Source organism: Contarinia nasturtii, unplaced genomic scaffold (genome assembly GCF_009176525.2).
Source record: "Contarinia nasturtii isolate CC-2019 unplaced genomic scaffold, AAFC_CNas_1.1 Cnas_scaffold_533, whole genome shotgun sequence".
In the NCBI taxonomy this organism is placed as follows: Eukaryota; Metazoa; Arthropoda; class Insecta; order Diptera; family Cecidomyiidae; genus Contarinia; species Contarinia nasturtii.
The window spans coordinates 5227942-5240680 of record NW_022197885.1 but is presented as its reverse complement, the minus strand read 5'-3'; the positions used below and the strand labels follow the sequence as shown (position 1 = coordinate 5240680).

General features: G+C 33.0%; 1 protein-coding gene across 2 annotated transcripts in view; it reads right to left on the bottom strand.

Annotated features, from left to right (window-relative positions):
* The window catches only part of LOC116339646 (synaptogenesis protein syg-2), a 43983-nt gene that overhangs the window by 18674 nt on the left and 12570 nt on the right, over positions 1–12739 (bottom strand). For both annotated transcript variants that reach the window (XM_031765657.1, XM_031765658.1), the window contains exons 2-4: positions 6629–7726; positions 798–921; positions 324–444 (exon numbers count right to left, since the gene is read on the bottom strand). In XM_031765657.1, the coding sequence (XP_031621517.1) occupies positions 324–444; positions 798–921; positions 6629–6716 (333 nt within the window). In that variant the 5' untranslated portion in view covers positions 6717–7726. The remainder of the gene's footprint in view (positions 1–323; positions 445–797; positions 922–6628; positions 7727–12739) is intronic.

Here is a 12739-nt window from a genome sequence, read left to right as displayed (position 1 = left end):
AACAATGCCATTATATACGTTATATTTGCTTTCATAGTTTGGCCACTATTTCTGCCCCATCACTTGTCGTTTCACTTTTTATTTACCCCCCTCATCCTCTGTCTCTTTCATCTATTTGTGTACCGCATCCATGGAATTCAAATACCAAGAGAGATATTATTACAAACAACCTGAAACATTTATCCACATTATGTAAATTCCAACGAGTAAAGAATGTCTGTTTCGTGTGAAAATCGCTTCAAGCTTAGGTCAGGTTTAAATACCATTTCATGTTCTATCTGTGTAAGAAACAATATGATTTTTGTTGTTATTGATGAAATTACCTTAACTTGTTTTATTATTAATTCCGCTGGCTCTCGTCGAGCAATTCGAAAAATTGTTCGGTTACCCATTATATTTGGATCAGACCAATGCGATGGCACCGACGATGTGCGTGTATCATAGCTTAAATATTGTTACAAAACATTATTATAAATTCAATTTACTGCATATCCATTTTAAAAAGATAAATCACATGTTACATTTCATTGCGTCAATACAAAATTTGATTATTACACAAAAAAGAATTGCTTTAATGGATGTGCTGTCTATTTTACAACTTGATTGAGCCAATATTGGTTACATTCACATTACATATAAATTGTCCGTAGTAAAGTGATCAATTTACGTTGAATTGAAATGATTAATCAATGGAATCCATTAAGCAATCAACTTCAATTCACAACTCTAAATAATAATTGATTACATTATCATAATCACATTTTTGCTACTTTAAAACGGTGAATAATTCAATTTACCTGTATATTGGAAGATTGTTTTTATACCAAACGACCAATAGCACTTGATCGTTGGGTAAACGTGTTGAAACATCACATTTTATGTGAGAGCCTGTATTTTCGAATGCACGCTGTGTCGTAGCATCTGAAAAAAAAAAACAATAATATGAGTTAATTTAATTTCTATTGGAGAAAAAATAATATTCAATCAATTGTCGGAACAAAAAAAGGGAAAATACTCGTAATTAAACTCTAAAACCATATAAATATTTTAAAGTTAGCTTCAAATTGTTTGAATAATAAAAGGATAATTTGAATCGTTTTTTCAGCAAAGCTTTTGTGAAATATAGTCAATATTTATAGCCATTTTATCCGGTCTATATAAATGCATTTATAATACGGATTATGAAATTATATTCAAATAACGTTTTTTTTATATGCACGCAACCATTAATTTCATCGCTATTAATATCAACGTGATCACATCAATGCGTAATTAAAAATATATTTTATCAATTAACACCCCCAAAACTGTTGGCTTTCCGGCTTCGTGCGGTTCGGCGGCCGTAGCATTTTTTCATCACCGCAACAACAACAACAAAAATGTGTACACATAAACTCAATTTGATTGCATACATGTGCATGTAATCTATGTAATCGTCGAACAAGTTTTTGCTGGTCAGTGGTCATTTAATTAGCTGAATTTATCAATACCAAAAACGTTCAGTACAGTATAAACATAATAATCAAAAGCGAGAATTGATGCATAATATCCGCGCTTATTTTGTATCGTAACTTTTACAAAATCGAATATCTCAATGAAATAGATTGCATTTTTATGAGCGAAGTCGATAGCTCATCTGCGATTCAATCGCGTCTACAAAACATAATTAGAGATTTCACGAAGCACATAGACACACAAAAGTGTTTTACGCTGCAATATAATGAATCCGGTTGAAATATAGACACATATAATATACAAATGCAAAACGCTTGTTCCAATGGGACATATGGCCATTTTTTTCAAGCGAGTCGTTTCAAAGCCGTATATTTTGAATTTATAGTTGAATTTTATGAGTCCCATGACAATGGCACATATACATGTTACACCGTATGAAAATTTTCTATCACATATAGCATCGCATTTATGTGATTAATTCATATGGATAATGCAATTTAATGCGTTCTTGTTCAATTTATGCATTGGAATTTTTGGACAAGCGACAGAGAGTGGTTGTGGGAAATTGTGATGATAAATTACAGCTTAAATATTCAAAACCACGGTCTCTCTCGGGTAAAATGAATCTGTGTTGCTATAAAATGGCCGCTGCTTTTATGCAACTACATTATATGCGAACAATATCGGACATCCAGCCAATCGTGAAACGGCGTGAATTTGATTGAGTTTTTGTATCAACGGTTTTTTGATCAATTTGTTTACGACAAACTGGATTTTATCAAACATTTTGTCTTAATTTTATGAAAACATTTCGCAAATATGAATAACCAAGGCAATGGTATAATTAATAATATAAAAATCGAAAAGTTTTTTTCGAAATTATAAGTTCTGAAGTGAATAAATTCTCAATAAAAAATATTTAACAACCCTGAGAGTAGAAATTGAAAACAAAGACGCTTGATTAAAAATAACATGATTTTCAATTTTCGTTTATGTGAAATCGCCGAGAAACATATTTCATAACTTTTAAAATTAAAAGCCAAAATAATAAATAATGTTTACAATGATATCAATTTTGTGAACATACTCTGAATGATGTGTACACTTATCAAACAAACGACTTGACTATATCACAGAGAAAAACGAAATTTACCATTTCATTCGTCTGACAGATTAAATATCAGCATTTCGAACTTGTCGTGTTTTTATTTCAAAATATTCCAACGAAATGTTGATGTCAAAAAACGAAATGAATAATAAATAAACGTAAGGCACAAGTGCAAATACCGTAAATAAATTATATAGTGTAGTGCGTGTCCATGGTGATTTCGTAAAATGGACACTTTTAATTTAACTGTATCAACCAACAACCATTGAAATTGTACTATGTGTTGTGTGCGTGTGCGCGTGTGTGTGTATTTGGCGTTTTTCAAACGAACTTTCTCGGTAAAGTTTACGTGCAACTCATTTGCATATATTTTAATTAATTTTTAATGAGTTTTCAATTATGTACCTTGAATGACCCACATAAATTTAATAATGCGATTTTATTCCCATTTCTTCTCTACCGCTCTTTCTCTCTCTAACGAATTTTACGTTCGTGTATTCGCTGAAATCACATTGTGAATATTCACACATGCGGACAAAAAAGTTTAAATGAAATTTTCGGGTGCTTTTGAAACAGGTGCATAATTTGATGACTCAGCTAACCATTGTGGCAACCATTTATATATGAAAATTTACACCTGGAATGCATTGAAACACTGCTGCCTGCACCACCATGAATGAAAAAAAAATATAGTTTTTTAGGCAAAACAAGTGCATTACTATTTTACAAAATATTTGTTCGCTTTTTCATGGTGCTTCTATATGCAACTATGTGTTGTGTGTACACTGTACACGTACATGTTTTCTCTCATCAACCGCATACAATTTTCTCGCAAACGATTCATTGTAATGAGTAGTGTTGGGTTTTCATTGTGATCCGCCCACATTTTAATATGATAGAGCTCAATTTATTAGTCCCAAAGCGAATTGCAATAAAACCAACAACAAACAATACATCACATTCTGGATGCGCTTACGTGCTGTACACAATAAACAAAAATAATTCCCAATTCATCACATACACACACGCGCGCTCTCTATCTCTGTCTCCCGTTCCAATAGAGAAAGACAAATGATTCAGGTCATCTGATATATTTTGACAGAATATTAAATTATGTTTTTTTTTTTGTCAATTCAAACAAACAAAATTCAAATAGTTGTTTTCGACGCTATACCATATATTTTTCTGTAAAAAAATGCAGCGAAATGAAAATATAACCACATAGGAAATATGAACAAAAAAAATGTTTAGTTGATAACAAAACACATGCCATCAACAGCGAACAAGCATCGAAACAAAAACAAGCGACGGAATAAAAGCATTTTTGATCATCAGAATAAAAGTTTCGATTGGATTGAAAATAGCAGAGGAAAAAAATGTATGGAACATGTGTTGTCAATATGGATAGTATAACTGACATTGGCTATGTGGATTGAAACTACAATTTTTATTGATTCGCAAATGCATAAGCTTTTTTTATTCTTTGTATCTGTCACACTTGAAATTTATTTGATGGAAAAATATGTATTGACTGTTATTGGTTTTTCACAATGTTTTGACATTTCATGAAACATTTCTGTGTGCATTCAAATATCGTTCACAAATTAAAAGGGCACAAAAGACTCTTTTTTAATGTTTGGCAATGGGGCACAATAATTTCAAATATTTTAATGAAAGTATTGCATTGCTCGTGCTTTTTTTATAAATTCAAGTAAAATATTGTCATATTGTAAGTACTGAGTTTATTTTAAATCTTTTGCCAATTTATTTGATGAATGTGACTCGCTCGGCTTATTGATATTACGCAAGTGTTAATATGAATGTAATATGATTATGAGATTCGCAGTACATTTAAATCAGTAAAGTGCGAGATCAGATTCGCAGGGGAGCGGCGCTTTCAGAAATGATGCACAGAAAATACCACTTAAATGTTAAAGTTTTCATTTTGATCCAGTGAATAATAAATGAAAATTTCGGATGCTAGGGGTGGGATGCCCTCAGCCTTCCCATACTACTGAATTAATTAGCGGTAAAAAAAAATTCACGATAAATTCCCATCCATAAAATGGCATGTATTTCGCCAAAGTGAATATCGATTGATGTTTAAATAAAAAAAATACAATCTCTGAAAATTGTCACTCAATACGCTAAAAAAAAATCATTTCTCCACCTTCCCCGATTCTGAATGTGTGTTTTAATTAATGCTTGTTGGTGTTAAATTATTCAATCCCATTTGAACATACAATGATTTTTGGATAGAATAGATCCGTAAGATCTCCGCAAGATCCGGATCCAAGCGTGCGTACGTAGCCGCATGATACATACATTCCTTACTCCGTAATGCTATGGCATGCGAATCAAAGAAGGGGAAATAAGAATAATGAATTTGCGTGCGTATTATATATGTATGCATCATGCGGCAGCGTACGCACGCTTGGATCTGGATCTTGCGGAGATCTTTCGCATCTATCCTATCTAAAAATCATTGTATGCATTTGAATGTATTGGACCATTTCCATTGTGTGTATTTTTTATATTTAACATTTTAAAAAGCTCAAATGGACAAATGAGAAAGCGAGAAAAGTTCATGAAACATATTTTAAATACATGGCAAGTATGTTAATGCTCTTTGCAAATTTGTTTGCATTATTTTTATAACATGGTGTTTCACCTCCATACAATGGATATGGGACACAAAATGTATAGGAAAAAAAGCCAAATCCGCTTTAAATACATCAAAAGACTTGAAAATGAGCTTTTTGTCTTATACAATAATTCAAACTGTTTCCAGTTAATTACAGACAAGATATAAAGCTCATTATTGCATAAGCATCATTGCGTCATAAAATAAAAAAAAATGTGTTCGCTCTTGTATAACTCGAATTTCCGAAATTTTCCGATACAATTTTCACTTTGATTGAACGATAAAAGTTGGTCAATCTCTTTGCTATACTTTTCAAATGTTTCGTACAAATATCTTGAACTTTATCGTGTAAATATTTTGCTAATATATTGACAAAACAAAGTTTGGTGAAAGTTTTTTCTTTATTTTGATTTTATTTACTGTAATTTATGATGGTTGTATTGAATGGAAAATTGCCAAGCACAGCGAATGTGATGTCATTTACTTTGTCTAAATAGGCATTATTCCGTATAAAAAGCAGAGAAATATATTGAAAAAGAAGTGAAAAAAGATGTAATTCAAGAATGACTTCATAGCGTTTAAACAGTGTCTGAAAGTTTTTGTGATTGACAGTTAGCATAGAAAAGTTTTTTTTCTGGAACACATTTTTATTGCATTCACTATCATACACTTCGAGTACTTTTTTTGTATCATACACCTATATCTACTATATTTATTATGTTCAAAATTCGAATCAGTGCAGAATTTTATTGGATCATTGACAATGGGGCAAAGTTTTGTTGGAAAATTGTCGCATCAAAAAGTTTCGTTCGTGTTCGATGGCGACGATGACAGTGACAGCAACGAAGGCAACCGATTTGTCATTGATGATATAACATAAGCCAAAATAGCGTTCGATTTTCATGTAATCAGCATACCGAGAACACGTTTTTAACTCATTATATTCGAAATTAATGGCAAGATTATGAAGCAATTTTCATAAAATACTTTCAACGATATATAATTTTGTACATTGGAAAATTCATTAAATACTCGAACAACTTTGAAATATAAGTTTTTTTGAATATTATTTAAATTGGCTTGATCGAGCATTATGTTCGATATTGAAAACGGCGCATTCGAACTATTCGATGGAAAAGTTAGCGATTGAGCGCAAGTAAAACTATTCGACAATATTAAAAGGGATTTTTTTAAAAATAAAATTTCAATATCGACCCAAAATGGAAGAATGTCATGCAAAATTTATTGCCTCGATTTTGGATTGTCGTCAAGTTAACACACAGCACTTAATTAAATTATATTAAATTTCTTTTGCAATCAAATCGGGGCAACATCGATTTATATAAAAATTGAAATTCTTTTAATTAAATAAGTGGATAAAAATTTGGAGATGGTATGGTTAGTCAAAAATGGTCACTTACCCATTTTATATCCGTTTGCCATAGTCAATGTGATTTGTGTGACAAAGCTAAATAAAGCGATGACAATCAATGAAGTGAACGTATCCATATCGATGTGTTATTCGTATTAAATGTGCGCTCTATTTCCGGGTTGTAACCTGTTTCCGTTTCTCTGTGTCGTTGGTTTAAAATGTGATTTATGGCCGGTGAAAACTTTACGGCGGCTGCAGTTTTATCGACAGCTAAGACAGTGGCCAATCCACATGCTTAAGTGATTAAAAAAAATTCAATTTGATCACTTGATTTATTCTTGCACCACCACTTTCACACACTGTTTTTCATTCAATGTTGTACCACATTTGTACGCTTCGTTTATAATTTGTGTGATTGAATGATTCTGAATGGTCTAGATGCATTGAATGTATAAATGACATTCTCAATTGCATCTCACACTGAATATTTTCTCGATGTGTTTGTATTATGTTTCCTATTGAAGGGGGCGGGGGGAAGCGAGTGAATATAGCACATGAACACTATTGATTATACACTAATTTCACTCACTGATTGATATGTTTAAGGCATGCAATGCAAACGAAGCCGATTATTTCTTCGTTATGGTTCAACCTTAATACATTCACGGTGCAACTAATTGGAGAATTGTGTGATTGTAAGCTACCGTTGAAAATGCACAAAAGCATTTCGTGCAGCCATCCATGATCTTATCCCCCTCATTCTATCATTAGTTCAGTCATCTGATTTTGCATTTCAACATTTAATTTGCGCACAAATCAATTATTCATTTATATACTGATTTGATGAATCTCGTACTATTCTTCTTCTTCTTCTTCGCTTCGCTTTTTTTTCTATTTGCCACACAGAGACACAAATTCAATTTGCATGGTTTTTATCATATTTCATGTTTGATTCATGACCTGTTGAATTTTTATTCCTCTCTGCAATTTTCTTGTTATTGACATTTTTCAATTCGTCACGTATATATGCACGACGGGTTTTTATATGACTTTCGATCACGCATTCAGCCATTTAAAAAAACACACACAATATTTATTCGCGATTAACAGACAACAAACATCATTATCCATACGAGCACAGGACCTCCTGAAAATACAAATAAAAAACGGATTAAAATATTTGCATTATTATTGATACTTATCATAATAATGGATGAGAAAAATAAGCTGAAAAATACCGCTATTAAGTTGGCATTTTTTTTCTGTGAACTGTGCTCATTTGGATTGTTGTTACTTCTCTTTATTTCTGAGCTAAAAATAAACCCATTTTTTCACACTCGAAAGAACAAACTGGATTCTCAACAAAAATCACATAATAAATAAAGGAAACCATGAAATTACTTTCAATGATTTACATTGCGTACGTTTGAGTGTTGAAGAGTGTGAATGTGTGTGGGCGACGTTTTGATTTTATATTTCATTGATTTCATTATTATCAATGATGCTTTCTACTTACACATCCGCCTACACCATCGACTGTGTTACATCAACGAAATTCATAGCTTCTCATAGTCAATGAAAATTAAAAATGTATTTTTAGCCTGACGGTAAGTTCCCTTCTTCTGATATCATCAATGGGAAAAATGCCATCGAATGAGTGCGCTCATACCGAACCTAATCAATGCATTGCCGTAAAAATTGGTATTTGCAGTGCATTGGCATAGAGTTCAATGAATCGTATTTAATGAGATATGTATCTTTGATGACCATCCGACGGTGGAATGTTCAGTGAATCGTATTTTAATTGAACACCTACTCTTGTTCATTATTCAAACAGAGTTGATGTGACAAATGTCTTTGTCGATGCGACGTCGTTGGGATGTAGGAAACTAACTTCATCGGTGAAAACCAATGTACAAAATTATACGCATTCAAACCGCACGCACACAAAATTCGAAATTGAACAAAGCCAAATGGTTTGTTGAAACTCGTTAGTGTCGACGGTATAACCAGTGTTGGGTAATTGTAAAATTTTTGGTATCTAGATAAGATGAGATTTTTTTAGTTTTGCAAAAAATTTATCTAGGTAAGATACCATATCTTATCTTAAAAAAACGCAAAGATAAGATAATATCTTGGGTGTATCTTAGATACTCTCAAAGATATTTTTACGCAGAAAAAATCACAAAATTTTTGGACTTAAGATACTCAAAAGTATCTAGATAACTCTAAGTATCTAGATATTCAAAAGTATCTAGATAATTTCATTATCTTTTCATATAAATAATTTTATAAGCAGATAAAGATATATTTTCCAATTTTTTTTGAATTTTTTCGTAAAAATCTCAAAATATCTTAAAAAGATCTAAAGATACCACCAAGATATTGAAAGAAAACTTAGTTATCTAGATAAGATGAGATATATTCGTCAAAAGATAAGATAAGATATAAGATATCATCTTATCTGGCATCTTATCTGGTATCTCATCTTATCTAATATCTTTACCCAACACTGGGTATAACACATGTGCAATTTAATTAGATGGTTCTATTGTTGTGTTACATCATCTCAACATTATCGAGCATCTTGCATGATTAAATTTTCATGTTCAAGTGCCTTCTATTCTGTGTATGGTGCACTTTGTACGGTTCATATTCCGAATGCATTAAGCAATGAAATGGAAAACTGAAAATACTTGAGAAATCGCATTTCTGAACAGCATCAAACCACAAATATTTACAACGAACGATCTCTTGAGGAAGATATGAATCGTTTGGAAGAAAAATTGAACTTTTTATATATATATATATATACAGGGTGTCTCACGAACTAGGCGCACCCCCTAAATTTAAAAATTTTAAAAAACGCTTTGGGGGGTATGTTGGGGGTAAAAAATAGAACATTTCTATCGGATCGACTTTGTAAGATTTGAGGAGTCGATTTTACACTTTTTTGGTCAAAAATTTGTGAAAAAACGTGAATGAGAAAAATATCGATTCTAAGGTAATTTTTCATGCTGATTCCGAATTTTTGGGTTTCAGGTCAAAAAAATCACATCTTGGGGGTTTTTGACCCCCCGACCCCCTTAAAGGGTGGGGGGACTTGGAGGGCAGGGGTCCTAAAAAATGTCTCTCGTCATTTTGAACAACTTTGTAGTACATTATTTTTTGATCAGATGAAGTTTTGTAAAATTGGGGGCACCCCCAACCCCCCTGGGGAAAAATTCAAAATTCTGCTCCGATAGAAATTTTCTATTTTTTACCCCTAACATACCCCCCAAAGCGTTTTTTTAATTTTTAAATTTAGGGGGTGCGCCTAGTTCGTGAGACACCCTGTATATATATAACCTAACGCAGAAGAGAGATAAACGCAAACACAGGGGGTCTACAGTCATATGAATTCTAGACGATTCACAACTAGAGAAATCTGTCATCTAAGTAATACGTGTTGAGAGTCTTGTATGCGCATCCATATTAATCGAAATTAATATCGTATAATACCTTCAAGATTTAGACGAAAGCCTCAAAAACCAACACCGATACTTAGATGTGTAGATTTATGTATATACCTGGGAATTTCTCGAGTATATGCACTTATCGCTTACCCTGAGTACACATATAATCAATTGATAATTGAATTTAAGTGCTTAAAATCGAAGAAAGCATGCAAGTTGTTTTCGCATATCGAAAATCTCCAGAACCGTGCACGTAAATCATCAAGATGTGCGATAAGAAAACAAAGAAACCATACACAAACCATTGAATGTGCTGATATAGTGTGTGGTGTGCGCAACGATACACAAATCTACGTATTTAAATGAAAGAAGGCACTTCAAGTATATGTACTTATGCATTTTCAATGTGCACACGTATCCCAATTCATATTAAATTGGAAATTACGAGAAACCTTAACAAATTTAATTGCATAATACTCGAAGATACCAATCTGTGTTAATACTGCAAACGATACAGAAATCCATTGGAATGCAGCAAATAGAATCAATACCACACTTAAAATGGCGATTGCATCAAAGGAAATCATCGAGAAAAAAAAACAAGCAAAAACACCAAATCTGTAGTAAATGCAATATCGTCTGCCACACAAGCGATGAAAATCTCCAATCCGAAATAAGCAAACCGTAAATATTAAATCGACTCAACAAAATATCTCTTTGGAGAATCGAATTCAATTTCTCTTCTGTACATAAGAAAGTAAACCTCAGCTGCAATTGAATTTAATGGGCCCTTATTTATTCCGGAGATATATTAATTATAATTATGTACAAGCGTTCAGAAAGACATACATTTATGCGAGCAATTGAATGATGCTTGCATCATTTGATGCGCATCGATTGTGCTGTCGCCTAGGGGTTTGCATGTATTTTTATTGGATAATATTTGCGTATTATCGTTGCGTATTGGCATATCGGTGAAATATCGGCATATCTGTAAAATATCGTTAATATTCGGATATTTTTTGATACTTAATTGTTCTGGAAGTGGGTTTTGGTGGATCCACAGGATCATCAGAACCGCTCCCAGTTCTGGAAGTGGGTTTTGGTGGATCCTCTGGATCGACCAGACCATGGTTTGACAATGCCCTGACCCATCCTGAGGGTCCACTTCCAGACCTGGGAGCGGTTCTGAACGATCCTGAGGATCCACCAAAGCCCACTTCCAGAACAAAGACACTTCGCATATCGGCGAATATCGGTGGATTTTTGGCACAAAATAGTGAAATCGGTAAAGATTTGCATGATTTGTAAAAATTTGTATTATTTGTTATACTGTTAATTATTCGTCGAATTCGTGAAACAAAATCTTACATGAAAACCCCTAGGCTGTCGCCATACATTCGGATCTTCGATAGCGCACGAAATGCTCCGAACTCACAACGAAAGCACTAGCGATGCGCATCAAATGATGCAAGCATCATTCAATTGCTCGCATAAATGTATGTCTTTCTGAACGCTTGATTATGTAAAAACAAAATCATACATTTTCAGTTAATTATCGTCTTCGAAACTCCGGTCTTCGAATACAATGTGCTGTGATGGAGCTTTTCGATTTCAATCAAACCAAACAATGGTATTAAATGTTTTATGGACTGTGACCCATTGAGATAATTTGTTGTTGTCAATAAATCGGCAAATAATTTAATATAAACACAAATCAAAGCCGGATATTATCATCGACATTTTCAAATGTATAAATGAATACATATTCAATCCCCCTTCTGATTGAGGCCAAGAGGTATTGTTGGGCATATGTGCGTAATATATTATACATGAGCTATGTATATAACAGTTTCAACGCTTTTAACCATTAACTACCGGTTGTGTGACCTCGGTGATGTTCTTGTTAATATTGAGCCCAACATTTTCATATAAAGCATTAGACATTTTGGTCGGTTGTTTGTGACAGCTGCGCACAAAAAAAAAATTACACAATTTCAAAACATCTTTGTGTATGTTTTTATTTTCTCTTTCTCTCAGTACGGCATTACTGTTACCAAGCAGTAATTTCCTTTTATTTACATTGAGTTATACTTCAATTTTCGAATTGAGAACAAATGTTGTTACAAATAAAAGATGAAGTGACATGTGGAGAGAAAAAAAATCGCAATGGCAACATGAAATTAGTATGTACGAATATGAAGAAAAAGGAGCACGATCCGGAAAGGTAAAATATGATTGGACTTTTTGTCATAGTACTTTTCACATTTGTCGTTTTTCTTCTTCTTCTTTTTTTCACCCTCTTCTCATATTTACATGAAATGTGCCTAGAGTAGTTGAATGTAACATGTTGAGCGACAGCTACGTCTGAACACACCACACATTCCATTATTTTATTTTCGTCTTCTTCTTTTTCTCTTTCGCTCGCTCACTTGGATACAATTTCAATGTGTGTATGTTTTACGTTAGCGATGTTTTTCGAACGTTTGTTGTAGAATTTTTGTTTTGGCGTGTTGTATTTGAACGAGAATTTGTGTCTTGAAATGTATCCAATACGATTTTATATGTAAGCCCGTAAGAGCGGTAAGAACAATAACAATAATAATTAGTCACGCAATGGTAGTATATCGATTTTTTTTCTCTGTCCATACTCACGCGGTGTGTGTGTGTGTGTGTGTGTGTGTGTGTGTGTGTGTGTGTGTGTG